The 25,815-nt window shown below is 45.4% G+C and overlaps 1 protein-coding gene across 1 annotated transcript in view; it reads right to left on the reverse strand.

The window, feature by feature from the left end:
- The window catches only part of RIPK1 (receptor interacting serine/threonine kinase 1), a 259,789-nt gene that overhangs the window by 194,847 nt on the left and 39,127 nt on the right, over nucleotides 1-25,815 (reverse strand). Inside the window, exons 2-3 of the mRNA XM_069217742.1 lie at nucleotides 9,905-10,111; nucleotides 3,288-3,441 (exon numbers count right to left, since the gene is read on the reverse strand). Of these exons, the coding sequence (XP_069073843.1) occupies nucleotides 3,288-3,441; nucleotides 9,905-10,083 (333 nt within the window). The 5' untranslated portion in view covers nucleotides 10,084-10,111. The remainder of the gene's footprint in view (nucleotides 1-3,287; nucleotides 3,442-9,904; nucleotides 10,112-25,815) is intronic.

Genomic DNA, 25,815 nt, shown 5'->3' on the forward strand with positions numbered 1-25,815 from the left:
TAATCTGACCCAGTGGGAATGCCTGGGATGTCCGATTCATCTTGCCCCCACAGAGTCAGAGTTCCAAGGACTAAATATTGGCAGAGTAAACAAAGGGCTTAAGACATCAGTCCATTTCTGGAGAGACTTACCTCTCTCACTTATGGGAAAAATGGCAATACCTAAAATGATCCTACTCTGATGTCTGTAAACTCTCCCAGGTACTTTGTTTAAGATTCCCCGCCATTACTTCCGACAACTTGACAGTATATTGGCATATTTACTATGGGCCAATAAATGAAAACGTGTCAGCCTTTCTATGTTTAAAAGACCTTGGTGTCATGGTGGAATTGAGATCCCACACCTAGAATTGTACTACATTGCTGCACATCTACAGCATGCCATCCACTGGTTGGCTGACGAAAGCTCATGGTAGACACTGCTATTGGAGGATACATACAGAGAAACAACACTACCCACATTGTTGATGACCGGTTCAAAGACCCCCCGACATACCCTACATAATGCACCAAGTAGCTGAGATGTGGGAGGGGGTGGTCAAGAGGGTTATCGAAAAGGCCGCATTCGCCCCAGACCTCTTCATTTGGCTACTACAACCCTTTAACAAAATAGATGAATCCATGTCGCTACAGAGCTGGAAGGCTGGAGGCTGTCTGACACTGGTAGATCTATACCCCACAGAGCACTTCATAACATGCTGATGCAGTAAATGTATTCGCTTTAGAACATGGCCAATTCTTACAAGATCAGAAACTTTCAGCCATAGCCCATGAGCTATGGCCTGCATTTCCCAATGCCCCACCTAGCTCCAACACTCTTACCACACTACTTGGTATGGCTGGGAGCCGATGCTTAATCACACATCTATATTGGGCATTACGAGAAGATCTCCTGTTACACCTTCCCCAAATTCATACCAAATGGAAGGAAATGCTGACAGATCCATTGACAGATAAAGAGTGGGAGCAAATATATGAGGGGGTCCGCTTTGCCAGTACTAATGCAAAATTTAAACTTATACAATATAAAACTTTATTCACCAATCCTACCTTTCTCCCACCACACTAAATATAATTTATCCCACCTGTTCTGATAGGTGTCCCTGCTGCCAACCCTGGTTCGGACTTTATACACATGGCCTGGGTTTGTGCTGGCCTCTACTCATACTGGCCTCAAGTGGTAGATAATATTAACAGAGTCTCAATATGGACTATAGCAATGGAAACAAGACAATTACAACTGGGCCTTATCCTGTCCCCTTCTGGCAGGAAACTTAGCAGAAAGGTCCTTGTGTTGGATTTGACCTTGGCAAAATGTCGAATTGCTAGAAAATGGTTAAGTCCTTCGCCCCTAGGGAGCTTACTGAATGAACTACAGCAGAAGAAATCTGCAAGAAACATTTACGAACTGATGATAAACTAGCAGAGGATTCAACAGCATTGGCAGCAATGCTGACTGCTCTGAAAGACCCCGCCTCTGAGGACATCACAGATTGTTCATACAATGGGACACCTACCAATGATGCTACATAAGTGTATACTGCCCTCCAGGATGTATACCTCATCCATATCCATGGAATGCTTCACACAAGAGTATGGGGGGTGGCCTTTACTATGTGGCCGTAACCACACAGGCCATAACCACACATATGTTATCACGCTTGCATGAGCCACGCATGTGCCTGAACCACGCATGTGTGTGGTTAAGGCACCAATTCTATGCGTGGTTCAGGCACACAGTCGCAACAGATGGGAGAGGAATGGTGGAGCCAGGCTGCGGGGGGGGGGGGGGGGGTTTAGGACAAGGTGGGTAGTTTTTAGGGTTCAGGGCGGGGGGAGGTCAGGAGGGTCGGGTAGTTTTTTAGATCAGGGCGGGGTAGGTTTTAGGGCTCAGGGTAGTTTTAAGGACTGTGCAGGGTAGGTTTTAGGACAGGGCTGGGTAGGTTTTAGGGTTGAGGGTGGTGGGGTAGTTTTAAGACAGGGTGTGGTAGGTTTTAGGCTTTAGGGTGGGGTAGTTTTTAGGACAGAGCACAGTAGGTTTTAGGGCTTGTGGGGGGGTAGTTTTAAGGACAGGGTGGGGTAGGTTGTAGGGTATCAGGCGGGGGGGTCAGGATAGATTTTAGGACAAGGTGTGGTAGGTTTTAGGGTTCAGGGTGGGGTGGGTCGGGGTAGTTCTTGGGACAGGGCAGGGTAGGATTTAGGGCTCAGGGCAGAGGGGGTCAGGGTAGGTTTTTAGGACAGAGCGGGGAGGGCTTTAGGGCAGGGCAGGTTTTAGGGTTCAGGTAGTTTTAAGACAGGGCGGGGTATGTTTTAGGGTTCAGGGCAGGGGGGTTGGGGTAGTTTTTAGGATGGGGTAGGATTTAGGGTTCAGGGTGGGGTAGTTTTTAGGACAGGGTGGGGTAGGTTTCAGGGATTAGGGAGGGCAGTTTTTAGAATTCGGGGTTCAGGGTAGTTTTTTAGGACAGGGCGGGGTAGGTTTTAGGGTTCAGGGCGGGAGGTTGGGGTAGTTTTTCTTAGGACAGGGCAGGGCAGGTTTTAGGGTACAGGGCGGGGGATCAGGGTAGTTTTTAGGACAGGTAAGGGTAGGTTTTAGGGTTCAAAGCATGGGTTCGGGGTAGTTTTTAGGACAAGGTGGGGTAGGTTTTATGGTTCAGGGCGTGGGGGGCTCAGGGCAGGGGTTGAAGGGGCAGTTTTAAGGCCTGCGGTGTGGTGGATTGCAGAGTATGGTATCAGGTTTAAGGAGGCGGGGACAATTTACCATGCATGTTCCTTTACCAAGCATGCTCTTACAAGGAAATTAGATGCAAAGGCCTGCGTGGTAAAAGCATGTGTGGTAAATACGCGGTCGTTGTCGTGACCGCGTTCTTAAGGCTCGTGTGGTTCAGGCATGTTTGAATCCATCATACAACCATACGGGGGGGGGATGGGGGGAAGTGGGATGGGAATTCAGGCTGCTGTTACGATCTTGTTGATGAACCATAAGACCGGATACTAACTGACATTAGATATATTCTGCTTGCTGTATAACTTTGAAACATAAATACTGTTTAATTTTTAAAAAATCATTCAGATATTCGGTAATTATTCAATCCTGGCGAAAATTTGCTGGCACCACTGGAATAGAGAGTAAGTCTGGAGTTGAACATGGAACTATTGTGTCACAGGAAATCTCATCTCCCTAAACAACAAATCCATCTTTATCAGGGAAACTACTGGCAAACACGCTGCATGACATTTATGAATATAACTTATATGTTTGAATTGTAAGACACTAACTTCAAAACGTACCGTTTTCAGTACATCCATCAAGTTTCCCTTTTTCATATACTCCATCACCAGAGAATAGTTTCCATCTTCTAAGATGAGACCCAGCAACTTCAATACCCGATCATGGTTGAGTCTGTGCATGATCTTGCCTTCTGCTAGAAGTGCATCATTATACCTTAATAAATAAATAAATAAAAAAGAGCACCAAGAAATAAGTTCTAGGACAATCTGATAGAAAAGCAAGCAGGTGTATTAAGCATTAGGAGATTGATTTTGGTGTCTAAATCAAACTTTTAGTGTGAGAATCGGTTCCCATACAATAAAATACATCAATAAACGGAAATAATAAATCACAAGGTTAATAATTCAATCACAATAGTAGCAAAACCTAGCACACAAAACTCTAGAGTGGTGAACAGCATTTGTCAACCGATCAAACAGACCCCATGAAAAGGCTCATATCAATGTATATTTTTTTTTTACCATGCTACATTGTAATATAACGTAATTTGCTTAGTCACACTGGCATCAAAATGAGCATTGTAATTTCATTCAATCTGAGCATTTTGGCCCAGAAGCTTAATAATAGGTCAGACCAGAGGGTGAGGATTATGCTTTATTTTTACTTTATTAACAGCAGCCACTACATATTTCCTACAAGTCACAAAGAAAATACGTATTTCCTAACAGCCAGTGGCAGTCCAAATTCTTATACACCTTCGCAGAGAGACACAGGTCCCTTCTAATCAAGATCAACCCAAAAGCTGAAAATGTCAGAGACAGGTCCAATATCTGAAGGTGGTCCATTTGGCAACCCATTACCGATGAACTTCAGTTCCCGTGTCAAGACCCATAACTCCATAAAGACATTTTTGGCCTAAGGTTGTCAGATGGGCTACTCGAAGATGAGGGTATTCTGCTGGCCGTCTCCCACATCAAGGCTCTCAAAGGGGTCAGACACACCACTGTGGACAATGGCAGATCACTCCCGCTTTGGAGGTCTCCATCACAAATAGAGGATGAAGTTCCAGCGCCTCCTTCAGAAGTGCCAATACTGCAGGGAACCGATATTCTGCCAAGTTGCTTGTCTTCTTCCCTTGTAAGCGTATGGGTTATTTTAGCACTATTTTTTCACAAGTGGCAGGAGCTAACTAACAATGCATTGGTTCCTTCAGTTCATCAGGAGTTTCCAATTGTAGTTTGACTGCATGACAAGGCAATGGCGAAGGTCCAAATCTATCATTTTTACAGGGGAAAAGTCCAAAATTAGAGATCAGGAGGTAGCAGGTCTGGAACTGAAGAGCGCTGATGTACAGGCAGTATCTCACTCCAGAGGATTCATCAGCAACATCTTCTTAGTTCAGAAGAAGGGCAAGGATTTCCGTCTCATAAGCAACCTCAGAGAAATAAACAAATCGGTGGTCATCTGACATTTTAAAATTGAGGCGATTCCCCTGCTCAGGCAAGAAGACTGGACGGTGTAGTTGGATTTGAAGGACGCATACCTGGCATTACCAATGTTACAAACTCATTGTAAATTCCTGCAGTTCCAGTGTGGACACAAGACCTCAGAGTTCAAAGACTAAACTTCGGCCTTCCATTTGCACCGTGGTGCTTTACAAAGGTCCTATGACCAGTAATGGAATTTCTGTTTACGTGAGATAGGTGCATAATTTATCTCAACAACATTCGGATTATTCATCAATGTCTGCACAGACTATCAGAACATTGATGGTCGCGGTGTTACAAGACCTGGGTTTGGTGATCAAACAAGAGAAATTGGGGGTCACTCCAACGCAACTGACTGAGTTTCTGGGTACTGTGGTGTACTCAATACAAGCAATACTCAAATTATGGACTACAAAAATGATATACATGAAGTAAGAACTGAGACAAGCCCTGACCAGACCCAAAATATTGTTTTGACAGCTATCAAGCTACCAATGATAGCAGGGTTCTTGGCTTCGCAGATCCAGCCTACATTTCCAGGACCACTACATTATTGAGCAATGTAATGACTGAAAGCCATCCACCTCACAAGAGGGCTAAAATACACTGGATCTGTGGACCTCACAGAGGGCACCAGAGAAGAAATTCACAGCTGGCTTCACCATATGTAAGCATGAATCTGGAAGGGCATTGGATCAATGTCCGACCTGATTATAGATTCGGATACCAGCAGGTGAGGTTAGGCAAAGGGTTAAGTGAAATGAGTGTCCTTCTCTAGATGGACAACATCTCAGTGATAAACTACATAAACCACTGGGCATAAATCACTTGGGAGGTTTAGTGGGTGGGGTGGTGGGGGGGGGGGGGGGGTTGGGGAAGAAACCCATTCACAACTGCTTGCCAAAATGGCCAAGAGTTCTGACATTTGTGCCTGGGCACCAGCTGAAGGTTACAGCAGAATTTGTGCTGAGACATCGGAACGACAGCAGATTGCCAATCACAGCACTTGGAGGATGCCAGAGCCTGTAAATTACACACAGGTGGATTTCGGGCCCTCGTGGTGTTACTGTATCCATGTCACATTGACCTTTTTGCCTCCAGACCAGGCCATCAGTTTCCAAATTATTACAGTTGGAAACTGGATCCTATAAGCAGCAGCAATGGATGATTTCCTTCAGTTGCGGTTCCCGTAAATCAAGTATGGCTTTCCCCCTTTTGCTATGACTGCGAGGGTGGCAGGTAAAGTGACGAAGCAAAAGGCAAACTTGCTACTGATCATCCACATTTGGAAGCCTTAAGTGTGGTTCCCAGTTCTGGTGCAATGTTCCTGTGATTCACTGATCCATCTCACCCAACTTCAGAGCATTTTGTTGGGTCTGCAGGGGGAATACATCCCCTGGTACCACACGGTTCGCTTCGGCTTATGGGTAGGAAGATTACAGGAAGTGTTAGACGGTCCCTAAGCCTCTCTAAACAAGCTCGGAGTCTCATTAGGAAGGCTTGGTGTGAGGCATGGTCAAGTGATATAAATTGCCTTGGAGTGGATGGGCATTTTAGAGTCTGGAATGGGAAATGGATTTTGTCACGGAATGTCACAGGTTAGAAAACACTTTTAGAACGGCCTCTCAGCATCCCATATGTGCATAAATGGTGGGAACATTAGCAAACATTAGTTAGTGAACAGACTGCTGAGGAGTGTGCTATTGTTGGGATCCCCGGTGCTTAAGTATTCTCATCCTTGGGATGTCAATAAAGTCTCTCAGAGAAACATAATGAGTGAGCATTCAGAAAGGTGTTATCGTGTGATTTGTGATGCCTCTTAGTTTAATATCATGCAAAAACCTTCTGGTGCCTAATCCTCCCATGAAGGAGGTTCAATTTGCATAGAATCACAATCTCAATTTCATATTCTCAATTTCCAGAAAAACCATATCAAATGCTAGAGTGATTTCATACCCAGAATTTAATGACTCTCCAAACTTTGTGTAGTCAGATGCATTAATGTTTGTGAAACAATGATGGAGGAATTTAGGTGTCAGAAAGTTAATCAATTCCCCATCAAAATTAAATTGCCTTTCAAAACTGTATCCTCTCTAATCGTAGCCAGATGGGTTAAATGGATAAAGCAAGATGCAGGTGTAGACACTTGCAGTTTTGGTGCATGATCAGCAAGGGGGTCCCTTAACATTCAAGGCATTCTCTATGTGGGGTCTCGAAGGGAGGATGTTATGAAGATGGCCGACCGGTAATATGCTTGCATTTTCAAACATTTCTACTTCAAGCCAGTGGCAGAACTGGCTTTGTTCTTCATATACAAGCTTCAAACTACCATATTTCTCACCTCCGGTCATGACAAAGATTATAAAATGTCCTAGCTAACATAAAGGAAGGTTTTCAATTATATTCAGGACATGGAGGTGAGGACTAGCCCACTTTGCACATATAGTAAGAGGCATATCTGTTTTTATGACCCAAGCCGATAAAGTTTAAGGAGTACGTATGAGGTTAATGCCTAATAACAGAGAACAATATATTGTTATTGTATGAATTGCTATTGTATGATAAACACAGGTTTGATAACGTATAATATAATTTAACTATGACGTAATCTTGATAATTTATGTTAAAATGGAACGTTGTTCTTGTAGGCACAAATCAAAAACATTGAAGTACAAAGAAAGCATAAAACTTCAGCTCGCAAAAATAAACACAATTGGATGCTAGCCAGAATGGAATACATATAAGGATACGGACGGTTACTGGCGATTAGGAAATTAATTTTTCCCTGTTCCTCATGGGAAATATAGAGTGTTGTGTTACTGTGAGTTAAAGAAGCGAAGAGAAAGAAAGCATAAACCTCAACTTCAAAAGATTCCATTAGCTTGGAAATTTTATATTCTTGACTAGACAATTATTACCAGTTGACTATTTATCGGAAGAATAGTTTGTGAATCCAGTCGTTCCTCTTCACAGCTTTACGAGTCACTTTACTTGCAATGGAAGGCTTCTAGTTTCCTAATTGCCCCTGTATACAGTAAACCAATTTAAAAAGCAAACAGTTTGTGGAGAAGAAAACCCAAGAGGCCTGTAGCAATCAGGAGATGCAGTTTACTCAGGTAAAAGGGAGGGAACATGTTAGCCACTTGCTAGTTCATAACTCAGTTCTCCACGTAAGCCATTTCCAAAATACAACCTTTCATTCACTTTTATCCAGTACCAGATTCCATCCTTCTCCCTCCTCAAAATAACAAAAAGTAAAAATGATACATATTAGATTTACAAATCACCCACTCTCATAAAATTAACCTAACAGACTTACAGGGAAGAGAGAAAACAAGGAAATATATTTCGGTCAGTCTCCTGGGATGAAATTCCATTGAGATAATGCTAAGGCGGGAAATCTTCCATAAAGCACCCAGAAATCTATCATGCTCCCAGAAAATGGGGGATTTTCTTTTGGAAAGATGATGGAACATGACAATCTGACAAAGTTTTTCCAAGGTTAGTGTGCATAAAGCATTGGGGTGCTAAAACGACCAGATCTGTCACAACTCACTCTGAACAGTCACCAGTACACAAAAATAGAATGAATGCTAGCCACAATATTATAAAAGGATATAAGCCAACTCTTACTTAAAAGTAATATGTACAATAGACTGAAATGCCTTATGTCTAAGACCGTTCAAAATCTTCTTTTTGTGTATGAACTGTGAGATTATTTGGAACATGCACATGCTAGATATTATGCCTCTTTCGCAAACAAATTTGTAGTACCTTCTTTTACTATTTCTGGTCAGTGCATTAAGGCTACAAATGTTCCAATAAACCATTGAAAAGAGGCGCATTCATGGTTCTACCGAACGAACACCTATATATTTACAGATGTGTGCTCTAGGCAACACAAAATCTAATTTTTCATTCAAGGGTGGAGAGTAATTCTAATTCATCACAGAAATGGTGCAATTGTAGGTACATTGACATTTCATTTGTCTTTCTTAACTGTGCGTTGTACAAACTTAAAATGTTATCCAACAACTGGAAATTCTGAAATAAGTGGGCCTCTTCATTAGAAATTATTGGATAGGTCTCCAGTGGCATTGAACTATAAATAAGCCATCCGGTAACTAGGCTACAGAACGTAATGTACACTCTTTCACCCCATGTTATTGGTCAATGTTTCTTCTGAACCACTGAGGCAGCACATGATTTGCAGACACTGAAAGAAAGACTGAAATCAACTTGGATGCCATTCACATAGAACCGAAGTGGCAAAAGCACTTGAGCTAGACTAAAACTTTGTTATTTTAAAGGAAAAGCCTTTGGAGCTCAACTCACCCATCAACAGATCCACACATTCACTGGCTGCTGCCATTCAAGTGAAACGAAATGTGCCCCCTCTGTGCGGAACTGTTGTTTGGAAGGTTACTAAACTGTGATTTGAGAATTCATGTCACAAAGAACATTCCTCAGAGTTTTATGTTTTTGCTTCCCAAAATGGTTTTATGCTACATCTCAAGAAAAGAATGGGAACAGAGAGATTACAAATGTGACAGTCTATTCTCATGCCATTTCTCTTTCTGTGTGTTTGGGGATTTCAAGAGTCCCTAGAATGGTTCTTATTTTTTGCCTTCAACTTCACAGAGTGTTTCTATGTCGTATGTGATATGCGTGGCCCTTTGTATAACAAAGAACTAGCTGGTGAAGCAATGGATGGATCGACTCTCGAAGTATTGCTCCCGAAAGACTGCGGAGGATGCTGGAATTGTGGGTAGAGAAGGCAAGCTTACTGATTTCCCCCTTTTTACAGCCCTTTATTTTCAATCTGCTATTGGCCTGGCTTCAAGTGATAATTTATTACTCTAGGGTTTATCAGGCCATATGAGCAGTAGCTAGGTGTTCAAAGAACAAGCCACTCCTTTCAATGGCGTTTGCATTTCATTTGAGTGACAGCTAAACAAGGATGTTGAGTTCAACTATCACTGCAGGACTTAACATGATCTTAAGAAGCCAAGAGCAAATAAACTGAAACGAAATGATAAAACCGCAATGGATAAGCACAAACCTCTCCACGTTGGACACATAGAATTGTGATAGATCATAAGTGACATATTATGCCAACACAACCTCCAGTCAGTCTGTAATTTCATCTTTCCATCTGTTGTGAAAAGCTGCATCCCTCTCCCACTTACTCTGTGCGCTGAGGACCAGTGTACACAGTTTTCAGAACAACTAGTCCATGCCTTCTGTGGAAACAGAGCGAAACCATCCCAAAACCACCAGCGTCTAGATCCTGTTTCTCCAGCAGATCGTCACTGTTCATGCGGATTTCCTCCAAAGAGACGTTTCTGCTTGTGGGGCACATCGCCATTTTAGGGACAACTGGAAGACCCTGGAATCTGAAAACGAACAGATGTTAGTCACACGTTATTTCGCTCTCAGCTGCAGAAAAGCTTAGGCACCTGAAATGGCCGCGCTCATCAAAACCGGCATTGTCACGATTCTATTAGGTCATTTAGATTGTGAGAGTAACTATCAATTTTACTCTCCAATGCCCTTCCCAAGACGGTCAAACAAAAAAGTACTCATGCAAACCTAAAAGGAAAACAGTGGGTTAGAAATGTGGAAAGGGTGGTGCAGACATCAACAATGCGCTACAAATAACGCTACGCAACTGTATGGCATACAATAATCTAAGAAGTGGGCGATACACTACCACCTCTTTATAATGAACTTTTTATCAACATTAAACACACCTTAAAGAAGGTGTCTTCCCCTCTCTCCCATATGAATCGACTCATTTATTTACGAGCTTTACAGAAGGCAGTACGCAAAGTATGACTTCTTGGGAGTACTTGAATGAATGTGACATTCTTCACTCTCTGCCTTGGGAAGGACGTCCACTGAGTGTCCTGTGAATAGTTCTGTTTTGATAAGGGTCTCGAAATGTAGGTGGTTTGGTTGTAGGTTCATGGACAGGTACAGAAAGTTTCACAGTTTGGGGCTCTGTAATACCCATGATAAACTACCAGGTTAAACCAACTGAAATGTAAAGCGACAAAGAAGATTGAAAAATAATTAAGTGTGAAATAGTGTGAATGGTTTCAAGAGTGGGCCAGATGGAGAAAATACGTTTTGCCTTCTAGGGGGGACGGGGGGGGGGCAAAGTTGCGTAAATTGAGCCAGAAATGATGTTTTCTTGCAAAGGCATACATAATACAGGTGAAAACATATCCCAAAATAGCAGTGGTATAAACTTATACAGTGCACGGTGAAGTGATATGTACACATCACACAAATAACAGAACACAACCAGCAGTGGCATCTCAAGCTAAGCACTGAGTCTCCTAGCACCTCTTACCAACACGCAGGTCAATTCACATAAAACGTTGCTTTAGGTCCAGTTGGAAGTTTTTGGTTATATGATCAGTGTCTATGGTTGCTGAATGTAGTGGGAGCAATTCATAACCAACTGAATGGAGAGGCTTGGCCATTTAAGGGCAAACAGGCCCTTGCATACGTACAAGTGAGGATGGCTGGCAACAGACATGGGCATGAGGCAAGGAAACTAAGTCTACACCAATCGTGCACACCCACCTGTGGGATTCAATAAATACTGAACTGCCAAATGCTATACAGCAGATCTTTCTCCCGAACTGTAGGCTGCAGAAAAATAAAAATTTCTTGAACCCATCGGTCTTACAAGTAAACACTAGCTGAAGGATAAACAGCTTCAGGGGTCTGAAGGGCCAGAATATATTGTGCCCACCGTCCCTCCTCAGCAACCAAAATCACTTTCAATGCACATATGTTTATTAGCCTTAAGCTAATAAGGACTGTGTGCAATCTCCTACATTTTTGCCAAAGGAAGATTATGAATTGTTTAGGGAATTATGGAATGCAGAATGCCTATAAAGTGCAATTATCTTAGGGTGAATTCACAATGGAGTTTCTTAAAAGATTAGAAAACAACTTGGGAATTATAGGGGCCAAATTCCTGGAGGACAAACATGAGTTTATGACCCGTGGGATAGCAAGAACAGAAAGAGGGCAAGATATAGAGAGCGGCTCTATGTGCTTTAAAGTGGATAAAAATTGAGCCTAGCCCTCGATCATCTAGTTGGATTGAGTGGTTGAGCGGCTTGACAATAATACAAGGGCACCCATCTTAAAAATAGTTGGTATCCCAGAGCCAGAAGAAAATAAAGCTTTGAGTTTTAGTGCAAACACTGCTGACGAAACTCATGTCAGCAACTGCATGCAGAATTGAGGAGCTCAAGTGCTTTCCATCTGACGCCCTGGAGGTTAAAAAATAAAATACAGGGAAAGGTGTACAAACATTGCTGATGAGAAGCCAGAGACAATGGAATCTGATAATTCACAAGATGGCTAAGATACACGCTCTTATGTCAGCAAGAAATTAAAGTGATGGATTTCTCAGACTGTCCAGAGAAACACATGTGAAGCCAGGAGCTACTAAACATACATGAAGTACTGGTTACGATATGCTTGAAGGCCCTTCCTTTGGCATGTAGCTAGACTGCAGTAATGCATACAGACGACCATATTCTGACCCAGACAGATGCTTCATGAGTGCTTCTAGTAAAGATAAAAAAAGAAGTAGAACAACCAAGGAATAGTAAACCAAGTTAAGTGTCTGCATATCAACTGACAAGCAAGTAAGGGTTCACATCAGCGTCAATGTTATAAGAAAGCAAAGAAGGCAGAATGGCTGCCGTATTAGGCAAAGTTTGCATTGTGAGAGTGACCTCTCTTACCTCCTTCCATCCAATTTCTCTCCATCCCTCTCAAAGCGGTCCAACTACTTTGTAGTTTATCCTCATAAAGAATGTTATTAAAACCTTATTAGTAATTAGATGACACAAAGAAGAGCTCTCACTGATCTATGTATTCGTGGACATTCATGTTTAACTTATATTAGTGTTTAATTATGTTTAATCATATAATTTAAATTAAAAAAAATAATTTGAGAACTAGGTGGAAAGAATCATGTGTAGCAATTTGTAGAATACAAATGAAGGTGGTGCTGGTCATTGATCCTCAAAGAAAAGTGAAGGGGGACTGGGAGATTATAGATGGTCCAGTGTACAGTCTCCCACACATCAGCAAATGATAAACAACAGAGTATAAAGTATGTTAAGGTTAAAAAATACAGGCAGGATTTGCCCGAGATGATGGTCTGGTATTGCCTGGTGTAGTGTAGGTAATCTAACACAGATTTATATAACCACAATTCTGTAGTGTAGGGTACTCCCCATACAGATTCACACTCCGGGAACACCAAACCATCATTTCGGGCAAATCGCACTTACATTTTTTTAACCTTGCCAAAGGTCCTATCACCCATAGTAAAAATACAGCACGAGCATCTATAGTCAATTTTAACTCATAGTCCTTACAGTCCTTCACCAAACATATACCGGGATACACTTGGCATCCCAGTACTTTCCTGGCACCTATCAAAAAGATCTTTGGCAAAGAGCGCTCCAGAGGGGCCGATCTGGCACTGCAGTGCCGGCCCTACGAGGATTAAACCGGATGATGAAGCATGCCACCTAAGGGTGGGTGCGGGCACATGCTCTAATAAGCAAATGCTTTAGGTGACCTCTTCTCCCCCAAATTGGTAGTGAGAAGTTGCCATTCCGGAACATTAAGGATCTGCCATTCCAGATCTCGGTTGGTTTTCACTGATCTTTAGACAGGCAGACCCCAAAACCAATAGTTGAAAATATAAACACCTAGGTCAATGTTAGGTGTACGTAGACAGATATTTTGAGGTGGTTTTTGTCTGTTCGGAAAAATCTTTGTTCCTCATTGTAAGAAACTGGCATACTGGTTGAGGAGCGTGAAACCCTACGGACGCAGCAACCGCAATCCTCGTCAGGGTGAAGCCACAAGCATCCTCCAAATTAACCTATGCTCAACCCAGTGGTAGCTTGGCATAGAGCTGTTAGGCTTAACTTAAAGACAATGTGTAAAGTATTTATGAAGCACTTCAAACAGTAACAAAGCAAAAACACAACACAAGAAAAATCCCATACCAATTAGAAAAATAGACAAAATCCAATCATTAGAATCGAGATATGCAATTTAAAAAATGTAAGTGAAAATAGCACCAAAAAGCATGAAGTGCCAACTGTGGTTATATGGTCACGCAAGACTGGAACTAAGTCACAAGTTCAGGCCGACCGCAATAGAGTGCAGGTCTGCTAGGGGGAGCCACAGAGGTCAGCTGAACACAGTACCTTAATATTGGTTGCTAAGAGATGTGGAGCCCTGCACTGAGGATGCTTTGCATAGCAGAGGCGCTGTGAGGTCTGGGTGAGGAGATGCATCCCGCTGGCTCTGGGAAGCTGCAAATTGCGATGCAATGTCCTTGTGTGAAGATGTGTTATACAGCGGCATTTCCAATGTATGATGCAAAGTCCTTGCATCAAGAAGTCAGCACAGCAGAGGCAATGCATCAGTTCTGAGGGCAACGCATCGAGGAGCAAAGGTGATGCTGCACAGTAAAGGAGATGAGTCAGTTCTGCTGAATCCACAGATGGGCTGGCAGAGCACCTTTTGGTCCACTTCCAAAGGTACAGGACATGGAGGGCAACACTTGACAGGGTAGGGCTCACAGATGGTAGAATCCAGATTCTGGGTTCAAGGTTGTTGGAAGCCTGTTTTGTCCCTAAAACAGACCAACTAGCTTTTCAAGACACTCTGTGGTCCTGGGTGTAGAATTGCAGATCCAGTCTTCTTACCCAGGCAAGAGGGCAGCAGAGGGCAGAAGGTCAGCACAGCAGAGCAGAAGTCCTTTAAAACAGCTGTCCAGTAGAGTGGCAGTCCTTTCAGCAGTACAGCAGTACTTCTTCCTGGCAGAGTCAGCAAAGTCCACAGGCCCAGGCATGGACTAAAGAGTTGGACCTAAAGGTCCAATATTTATACCTGGTGCCCACTTTGAATTAGAGGAAGCATCCAGAGGTTTCCACCTACCTGAGGTGTCAGGCTTCCTCTTCCTCCCTGTCCTGGTGTCAGCTTGTCTGGGGTCACAGAAGTCCAGAGTTAAGCCCTTTGTGAGGATGCTCAGGGAGAGCCTTTGTGATGTGCAAGTGTGGTACGTAACAGCTCCACCCCCTTGTTAACTCAGTGTGGCCCTTCCTGGCAACATCTATCTTCCCTTTGTCTCACTATCTAGGAGCAATACACAAGGTCCAGCTGCCAGCTACACCTACTCATGTGACCTAGAATCAGGCTGAAAGCACCAAATGGCTAGGACAAGAAAATACAAACTTTCTAAGAGTGGCAATTTCAGAACTGTGACTAAGAATCCAACTTTACAATTAAGGACGGCTTTTAATTACAATTCTTTAGACATCCACCTTGAAATGTCCAATTGCTTCCTAAATTACTTATTAAATATGATAAGGTAACCTAATGTTATCCTATGGGGGGGGGGATGGCCTCACGTTAGTGAAAAACAAATTGAAGAGTTTTGTTTACTACCAGGTCATGTTAAACTTTAAAGCACATGTCCAACTTTTTACATACGCTGCACACTGTCCTCTAGGCTGTGCAGAGCCTACAACAGAGGTGACATAAGTATTACAAAGGGAGGTTTGGGCCTGGCAAGAAGCTTACCTTGCCAAGTAGGACTTGCAGTTTACAACTGCAAACAAAGAATGCAACAGTAGGACTGAGACATGTTTAAAGGGATACATAAGTGGGTGGTACAGTCAGTGCTGCAGGCCCACTAGTAGCATTTAATTTCTAGGCCCTGGGCACATGTACTACCACATTACTAGGGACTTACAAGTAAATTAAACAGGCCAATTAGGTGTAAGCCACGCATGTTTCATAGCTATTGTACAGGCACTTCAGAAAATATGCTTAAAACCAGTACATAAAGGCAGCAAAACACAAGGATTGAAGGCAAAAAATTAGAGGAGAACCACGTTAAGGATGCCCGTTCTAACACTCCTCTTAAGACAGCTTTAAATCCCCTCGCTGTCCCTCCAAAGCAGAGTCTGGAACTCCAAGATTACGCAGAGTTCCACAAACACCAATATAAGTACTGCTCCTTTGTCTGCTCGTTGCTTAGCTGCTTGTGCACTAGCCTGTTCCAGGCATTGTCAGTATATTGTGCCATCTAGTGGCCGCTGGCGGTACAAGCCTCATCAGGAATATCAATATATCACAGATCAGGCCTCCTTTAGTGATACAAGTTTAGCAGCGGCAGACAGGGTAAGGCGCTACAAAGAGCAGGACTTGGGACAAATAGCCTTGGTTGCTCCCGCCTTGTGACGACCATGCTCCCATCTTCATTCTCAAGAAATGCTATAGCCCACTGAAAGAAATTCTTTAGGACTTATGAAGCGTATGGCTTCAGAAGCCATATTCCTGCAACAACAAGTCCCTAACTGAAAGCTCACTGCATATTCATAGATGCTCTAAGGGGGCAAAAATATGCCTTGAGCTCCCATATCACCCCCAAAGTAACCTACCAAATGAACACTCATTTTCTAAACCTGTCCATATGTGATCCGGGGGTAAATGGGGGTATGTGGCTGTCAATTTCAGAAATTTTAAAAAAATAGCAATTTCAAAATGTACATTTTTTGATTGATTTATTTTTATTTTAAAATGTAAAATATTGGAAATATACTCCATAAGTGTCATCAAGGATGACAAAGGAGTTGTTCACACTAACCTCAATAAAACTGAAGAGGTTTCTAAAGACTTAACTTTCATAAAAACAATAGCTCCCTGGATCACAAGAAATTGAAATATATGTAGATTAAGACAAATTACTAAATTGATTACTGGTCCAGTAATAAAAGAAGAAATAGCCTGTGCTATCAAAAAAAACAAAACAGGCAAAGCCCCCGGCCCGGGTGGGTATAATGCACAATTTTCAAATTCTTTCCCACAAGAATTATTCCACCTCTATTAAGACTCTGTCACTTGGACAAATCTGGTAAAGCCACGGGCATTCCTGGGGAGGCTAGAATAACCGTGATTCCCAAGAAGGGCAAAGACACCTTGCTTTTAAAAAAACCTACAGACGAATCTCACTAATTAATTTGCAATGCAAAATATATGCCATGATACTCTCCTGCAGGCTCCAAAAATACATATTTAAACTCATTCACCCCTCACAGGTTGGATTTCTGAAGAACAGATTATCCAGTTACAACCCACGAATACTCTGTCACGTCCTAGAAAAAGCTAAACTTGCGAAGACCCCCACAGTAGCAATCATGCTTGATGCCGAAAAAGTGCTTGACAAAGTTGATTGGCACTATTTAAACTTAGCCCTTGAGAAGTTTAATTTTGGAGAGTCCCTGATATGTAGGATTGTGTCACTTCATCACAACCCAATTGCTAGAGTTAGAACGGGGGACACTATAGCTAGTACATTCTCCTTGAAACAAGGAACCAGACACAGCTGTCCCCTCTCTATCTATTAGCATTAAAACATTTCTTATATCATTTGGAGGGAAACTAAAGGTATATCAGGGGTATCCTTTGGCAATAACTCTATAACGATAGCTGCGTATGCAGATGATATTTTAATTACCACCGAGAATGCCCCCTCCTCCACTGCCTCCTTAACATCGATTCAAGAATTTGCAGATGCATCAGGCTATAAACTCAATAAGGACAAATCTGAGGTTAAACTTATCAATAATATTGGAAATAAACATATCTCAGGCGATTTGGGTCTCACCTGGTAACCAGGCTGCATTAAATATTCAGGGATAGAGGGGGCGTGGCTTCGGGCGTCAAGATGGCGGTCGCACTCAGAGTGCTCTGGACCCCTCCGTCATCCGCCCGTAGTTAGAGTGGCCTGACCAAGCTGAAGACGTCGTCTTGACGATCCTTGCGACCCCTGGACCCCTGGGAATCTCCAGCGGCGAGCACCTTCATGAAAGCGGCCCGTTCCCGAGCCGCGCCCGATCCGTCCCTGAAAACAAAATGGCGGGCGGGGCTGACTCCCGCGGCTGAGTCGGGGCCGGACCGACGATCCCTCCCGGTGCGGCCGAACTGGAACGGAGGTGTGACGGGGTAAGGAAAGAACCCTGGACGGAGCTGAGGCTGCGCTCCAAACGTGGTCCTCGCGGCATGCAGGAGCAGTGCTGCTGCATCCAGGGGGAGAGAGCGCTGTGTGGGTGACGCTGCGGGCGTGCGCCGGCTCGAGGACATCGGCGAGGGGAGCTGAGAGGCTGCGCTGCACCCGGGGGAGACCCCGCTGGCCGGGGCTGGAGCGGGGGAGAGGCGGTTGCGGAGAGCGACTCCCTGGTGTCATGAGTGACGACAAAGGTATGCTGGGGGTCCTTGGAGTGCGGCAGAGACACCGGGACGGGACGAGGCCGTTCTGAAGATACCGACATGACTGAATAACCAGCAATTGAACGGAGAGACTTGGGGCCACCCTCTCCGAGTCCCCGATCTGAACAGGCCCACCGCGGACCGCTGCCGCACCGGGAAACACACCGCGATCTGGCCTAACGGAGGGCGATGGCCTTGAGTGACCTTGTGGTGTCGCTGATGCAGCGTAATCAACACTAAAGCCGGTCGAGGCCCCACTGAAGGTAACGGCACAAAGTGACAACAGGGTGGGGGGAGGGGAGAGGAGTTAGGGAAAGAAGATGCCCTACCCCCCCCCTTAACACTTAATACCTAATGGCAGTTAGCAGCTGGGCCGGGACGGAGGTGGACCCATCGTGGAGTCACCGGATACCAAAGGTGGAGAAGACCACAACCTGGGCCTGAACGCCTCTCCCCACGCCCTCTTTATAACTGTGTTAACTACAAACGTGCAGGGGACCTAGGTTTGACTTGAAAGACTGCAAGAAGTGAGCTACCTGACTCCTGTTTCCGATATTGTGATGGGGAGAGACAAGGCGAACAAACAACCCCCACCCTCCCAGCAAAAGATTGACCAGTTCACGACGCCGGCGGGCCAGCGAGGAGAGGGAGACACAGCTAGCAGAGGCCCCGCACCAGACGGAGTGAGTGCCATCCTTCAAGCCATTCAATCATCACAGTCTGCGGTAGAGACTAAGATCGGGGAAGTACGAGAAGACGTGGGTCTTGTTCGACAGGACCTCAGAAACGCAGTGAACCGGATCACCGAGGTTGAAACTAGAGTCTCCCAGACTGAAAACGGCCTAGCCGACCTCAGAAGTAAAGTGGCCCAGCTGCAGACCCGAACCGGCGAGCTGCACCGTCGTGCGGAAGATGCAGAAAACCGGTCAAGACGCAATAACCTGCGTTTCATCGGATTTCCGGAGGGCATAGAAGATGGCGGGGCCTCTGAGTTCCTAGAGAAGTGGATTAAAACCTGGATGCCGGAGCAGTCCCTTTCGCCCTGGTTTGCGATCGAAAGAGCCCACAGGGCACTGGCTCCTCGCCCCCCACCAGGCGGCCCAAAACCCCCAATGATTGCGCGCTTCTTTAACTTCAAAGATAGAGACAATATCCTTAAAGAGGCTAGGAGGTTGGAAGATCTTCAATGGGAGAACCATAAAATCCTAATTTTCCCAGACTACACCCGTGAGGTCCAGACCAGTCGCTGGTCGTACGAACACGTTAAACAGAAACTTAGAGCGATGCAACTTTCATACATGCTCCTCTTCCCCGCGAGGCTCAAGGTCCTCCTGGCCGGGCGAGCGCACTTTTTTGAAACACCTGAAGAGGCTTGGGACTGGCTGATGGAGGAGGGCATCGGAGCCCGAGGGGGGCCTTCGGGGCGCTCGGAGAGGGCCCCTCGGGTTGGTCCCCTCACCCCGGGAGGCCCCCGGAGGAGCCGGAGGCGCACCAGATCCCAGAGAGGGAGACCGAAAGACACAAACACCTTGGCAAATAATGAGGAAATCCGAGACTCTGGCTCACAAACAGAGAGGAAACCCGCAGACCCCTCGGGCCTCAGACCTCAAGCCAAACAATAGATGACAACAACTTGAGCCAATCCCCGGCCCTCGGTTAATATGACGCATTTGACACCCGCTGATGGGAGTCCAAAAGACTTGGGATGTCAGACTTACCTATGCAGACCTTACAAGGGTCACTACAGAAGGCGTCAAGCCTCTCTACTATATGACACCCGAGACTTGTCAGGTTATCACTAATTGTAATTGATCCGACTATATGGAGGGGTCCACCACTCCACCCCAAGGACAGTCCTGCTGGCTGTCTGGTTTTGGTTGGGTATTTGGGCGACAGATGCTTCCGGGGTGGGAGTATGGGGAGGGGGATGGTTGGGGGGTTGGGTTTTTGAAGTTAGTTTAGACAGGAATAGGAATAAGTTGGTTAGGTTTCTTATTATTTCATTGTTATGTTTGGAATGGTCGCCCCTGGGTCCACAGCCTTACACTCAGCCCTATGTAACACCTACGCAACTCATGCCTGGCACTCATTAACTCAGGTCCTTTCCTGGAACGTAAATGGCCTGTTGGACAAGATTAAGAGGTCAGCAGTATTTAACACTCTCCGCAGGTACTCCCCCTCAGTGGTCCTCTTGCAGGAAACTCACCTCCTTGGGACTAAGTGCCCCATGCTCATGCGGGGAGGATATGACAGAGTATACCACGCGGGCTTCTCCAGGGGCTCTAGAGGGGTAGCCATTTTACTTCACCGCTCTCTGCCTGTGGTGATCACAGCCACGCAGGTCGACCCACAGGGCAGATTTGTAGTGGCCACTGGGACTCTTCATGGAACACCGATAAACTTTATATCTGCGTATGCCCCCCCGACGAGACTTGATGCCTTCTTGCACTCGCTCCGCCGAGTGGTTGTGGGACTGCCCCAGGGGACCACCCTGCTGGGAGGGGACTTCAACGCGGTTCTCGATCCCGATTTGGATGTATCCGGCGAGATCACGGCCAGTAGATTAGCCAGGGCTTCGGCTCTGACTGGTTGGACCGAGAGCCTTGGCCTTTGCGAGGTATGGAGAACCTGGCACCCTAGGGATCGTCGGTACACCCACACGTCGGCCGCCCACCGGACGCAATCCAGAATAGATCTGGTATTCATGTCCGCTCTGGACCTCTCGAGCGTCACAGGGACAGAGATACTTCCCCGGGGAGTTTCGGACCACGCACCAGTGCGGGTCCGCCTGGGTGGAGCAGATCCCTCCAGACGCCCGGTATGGCGCCTAAACGCATGGTACTTACAAGACAAAGACTACACCCAGGAGATCAGAAATCAACGAACCCAATATTTTGATCTGAATCTTGGGTCGGTCCGATCCCCGGGAACATTATGGGCCGCCTGTAAGGCTACCCTCAGAGGGCATGCCAAGCACCTTCTCCGCTCCCGCGAGCGAGACAGGAACTCCCAGATCTCTGACCTGGAGGCTAGGGCCCTGAGACTGGAACGTCAACAAACGACCTCTTCGTCTGCCACTGCCCTGAGGCAGCTGACTATGGTTAGAGAAGAAATTAAACACATAATGCTAGACTCGGCTAGGTGCATTTGGAGAGCTTCGGTAGCCCGTATATATGGCTGGGGGGACAAAAATGGGAAGCTCCTGCACTGGCTGGCCGCTCGCCCTCTGGCCGGCAGGGTTATACCTGAGATTTTAGAACCCTCGGGCTCCCTCTCCAGGACACCTGCTGAAATTGCACAAAGCTTTGCCTCCTACTATGCCCGCCTCTATGCAATGCATCCCCGCCCTGCCATTGAGAAAGAGACTCCCCTCTTGAATGATGTCACTCTCCCAAGGATCTCCCTGGAGGCAAGAGATAGACTGGATGAAACTATTAGCCTTGCAGAGATCACCAGTGCAATTTCCGGCCTGGCATCAGGCAAGACCCCAGGCCCTGACGGACTCCCGGCAGAGCTATATAGCAAATGCAGTGATATATTGGGTCCCCACTTACTCAATATGTATGGAGAAGCCGAGAAACTAGGCCGATTTCCCACGAGATTGACCAAGCTACGATAGTTGTGATACCAAAAACCCAACCCCCATCGCGGCATTGTTCGGCATACCGACCCATCTCACTTCTGAATATTGAGATCAAAGTGCTTTCCTCGACCCTGGCCTCTAGATTGAAAGAGATAATGCCCACACTAGTGCACCCTGATCAATGTGGCTTTATGCCCACTCGTAGCACCAGGCACTGCATTAGGCGGTTGCATCTGGCTCTGGCACATCGCAAGACTCTGTCACACACACCCTTGGCATTACTCTTACTGGACTTTGAAAAAGCCTTTGACACAGTGGATTGGTCCTACCTTGAACTGGTCCTGCAGAAAAATGGGCTCGGCCCCAAATTCCGAGGCCTAGTGAGACTCCTGTATTCCAAACCGACAGCTCGAGTCCGGGTGAATGGAGTGGTCTCCGACCCGTTCCCTATTGGCCGCGGAACCCGGCAGGGTTGCCCGCTATCCCCATTGCTCTTCGCATTAATGATAGAGCCTCTTGCGATACTGCTGCGAGGAGATCCCCTGATCGAAGGCTGGTCCTGGCCCGCTTGCGCAGAGGACCGTGTGGCGCTATACGCAGATGATGTCCTCCTATATATCTCCAACCCGGCTAAAAGTGGCCCCCGCGTGCTAGAGATCCTGGGCCTTTTCGCAGAAGCCTCGGGGCTGATCCTGAATCCAGCCAAGTCCCTGTTGGTCCCCCTACACCGCTCCGGAGATTGTGTGGACTGGCAGCGGAATATTGCAGTACGAAGAAATAGCTTTAAATACCTGGGAATATTTATTTCACTTCTCCCCGAGTTGACATGGGAACTTAATGTTACACCGTTAACCAGGAAAATCAGAAGTGATCTCCTACACTGGAGGACACTCCCTCTTAACCTGCTTGGTAGAATAGCGTTCTACAAGATGATGATCCTTCCTAGGCTCCTCTATCTCCTGCACAATTTTCCCCATCCCATTCCTAGGAAATGGTTTGGGGAAATGGACTCATTGGCACGCCAATTTATATGGAGCGGAGCCCGCTCACGGTTAGCACTCAAAACTTGCCAGAGGGATGTGTATGATGGAGGTTTGGGCATGTTCAATATCCATTACTACCACCTCGCGTCACAAGCACTTGTAATTAATGACTGGATGGGGGGTGGGTGGACAGATCCGGCATACCGACTGGAGCTCCAAACGATGGGGTACCCACGGATTTGGGACACCCTCTATGGAGGTCCGATCTCTCGAGACATCCCGGACGTGACCAAGGTGGTTCTGCAGGGATGGCGGACGGCTCAAAAATCGACGGGGTGGTGGGGACGACTTACCCAACAGACCCCACTGTGGCAGGGGAGGCAATTGGTGGAGGTGGCGGGCCTGGGGGGGTTTCAGAATTGGGATAACATTGGCATCTCCACACTAGGCGATGTCTGGAACGGGTCACACATACAATCCTTCGAAGATCTCCAGAAAAACTTTTCATTAAATAAGACACAGTTCCACAGATACCTCCAGCTCCGACATGCCTTATCAGTACATATCCGAGTGGGAGAAACCATACCCGAGTGCAGCCCCATGGAGGCCAAGGCATTGATGGGGAGCCTGGGCAAGGGAGGTGTTTCCCAGATATATCGCACCCTGGTCTCCGGCACCTCGGGTTCCCTGGGGGTGCTTCGCCAGAGATGGGAGGGGTGGGTGGGCCCCATGGAAGAGATGGAATGGGGTGAGGCGCTAATGGCCCCGCGTGCCCTGGCGATCGCTACCCGCCTTAGACTGATACAAACTTATTTTTTGCACACAGCATACCTCACACCCGACAAACTACACAGAGCGGGCCTCCGCCCCACTGCGGAGTGCCCCCACTGCAGAAATCCTACAGCCGACTTCTTCCACATGGTATGGACCTGCCCGGCCATGGTAGCCTGTTGGGGAGCTGTCTTGGGGGAGGTTTCTGAGGTGTTGCAGGAGAATATAGAGAGAGAGCCTCTGCCCCTCCTTCTTGGGATCATGGGTGACACCGAGCTAAGGAGACCAGATCGAATCTTCCTCGGGGTGGTGTGCTTAGTGGCTAAGAGGGATATAGTGGCTAACTGGAAGGCCAAGAGTGCCCCATCATTGGCTAAATGGAGACGGGGAGTGGATTGGTGCGCACAGAGTGAAAAACTTGTATATGAGGCTAGAGGATGTCCGAATAAATACAATAGGATATGGGGGAAATGGGAGGCCGCAATAGGCACCTGAATAACATGTCATCTCCAATATTAGGGCTGTCTGGGATCACAGGTTCGACCAATGTTGGGTGCCCGTTGGCATCGTGTTTTGACGTTTGTATTATGGTTTTTCTTTCTTTAGCAAAAATCAATAAAAAATTATTTCTAAAAAAAAAATATATTCAGAGATAGAATTTACCAGTGACCTCATCACTACTTTAAAATATACACTCCTTACTTAAGAAGATTAATAATGATATCATAATATCCTAGATGGCTGGTCACCCAATTTCTTTGATGGTGGGGTAGAGCAGGTCCCTTAAAAATTATGATACCCCTCACCCCCTGTTAATTATCTCATTAGTATGTGCCCTATGTCTCTTTCAAATGACTTCCCAACATAAATCAACAATACTTTTAATACATTTTTATAGCAAGGTAAGAAACCTAGAATTTCACTAAAAAAAACATAGGCTCTCTAAGGACAGCAGTGACATACGTCTAGCTAACTTGAGGAACTACCAAACAAGTTACTAACTGGTTCATTGAGGAGGAGGACTATTTACCAGTCCGGGCAAACCTAGAGAAATCACTTTTAAATGACACACCAATAAGTGCTTTCCTGAAAATGCACATTTTCCACCTCCCACACTCCAAGTATGTCATGAATAACACTAAAAAGGATATTTTAAGATTCGACTATCACTCGAAAGTAAAATTCTGCAACTTTAAACTGTCACCCATATGGCTCAAACTCAAAATTAAAAAGGATGGTCATCCAGTACTCTGGCCCGATTGATCAAAGAAAGGAATTCATTTGTTCAAACACATTTTTGACAGCAGCCTACTGCTCCAATTCCCCACCTTACAGTCATGTTTCAGACTTGATAACCTGGACCTTTGAGACCACAAGTCCAGATATGGAAACATCCATTATTAAAGAATAGTGCCCCGCTACCTACACTAATTGGTAACTTGCGCAAAATCAGACATGTATTATCCAAAGTATATAAATCACTTCTACCCAAATCACACAGAGCCCACACTCAAAATAAACAAAGATGGTAGGCACTTCCAAAAGCAAAGCAAAATTTGACTGGAAGTGTATCAATAGATCCACTTTTACAAACAAGATATCACCGACACTATCCCAAACAAACTACATGATTATTAACAGATGCTACTGGTCCCCCAAAAAACTTCACAAACTTAATCTTATACAAGACCCCAAATGTTGTGACTGTGGTGTACATAATGGCGATATGGCTCATATGTTCTTTCATTGTCCCATCCTCTAGAATTATTGGGATAACATTTTTAAATTTATAAAAAAACAGTTTGGGTATTGATCTCACTGGTGAATTCTCACACATACTACTTTGTCAGCTAGACCCTCAAATAAAAAACGAAGCAGGTGAATCTCTGTTAGATCTAATGCGGATCCTTGCCTGCAAACGGATTCTCAATAACTGGAAGAATTACACTATAATTTTCATTCCATATGTGGTGTGAATGGCTCACATTTCTTAGAGGGGCGAATAATACCTAATTACAACTTTTGCCTTGGAGACCGAAGAACACAGACCTACGTGGGGCTCACATGAAGCCACTTCACTTCATTTTGAACCACCATAGTCACAGTCACATTTCACTTGCCCCTACTTCAGGCGCCCGAAAGCGCACTGCTCCAGATTGTCTTTCAATCATACTTCCCATCATCTAAACCCAAGTGAATTATATACAAACTTTGGTATTCACTCGATCATTGTTTTGACTTAAATGAATCTATTCAAGTGCTGACTGTTCCACTGTGCATATAAGATTACATTAATATGGTATATTGTACAATATAAAAGATGTCACAACGTTTCTTTATTCACTTGCATACAATATTGATTTATTGCACTAATTCACATGCTGGATATTTAACCTCTATGAATATATGACATGACTGATGTGTAATT

This window comes from Pleurodeles waltl, chromosome 2_1 (genome assembly GCF_031143425.1).
Source record: "Pleurodeles waltl isolate 20211129_DDA chromosome 2_1, aPleWal1.hap1.20221129, whole genome shotgun sequence".
Lineage (NCBI taxonomy): Eukaryota > Metazoa > Chordata > Amphibia > Caudata > Salamandridae > Pleurodeles > Pleurodeles waltl.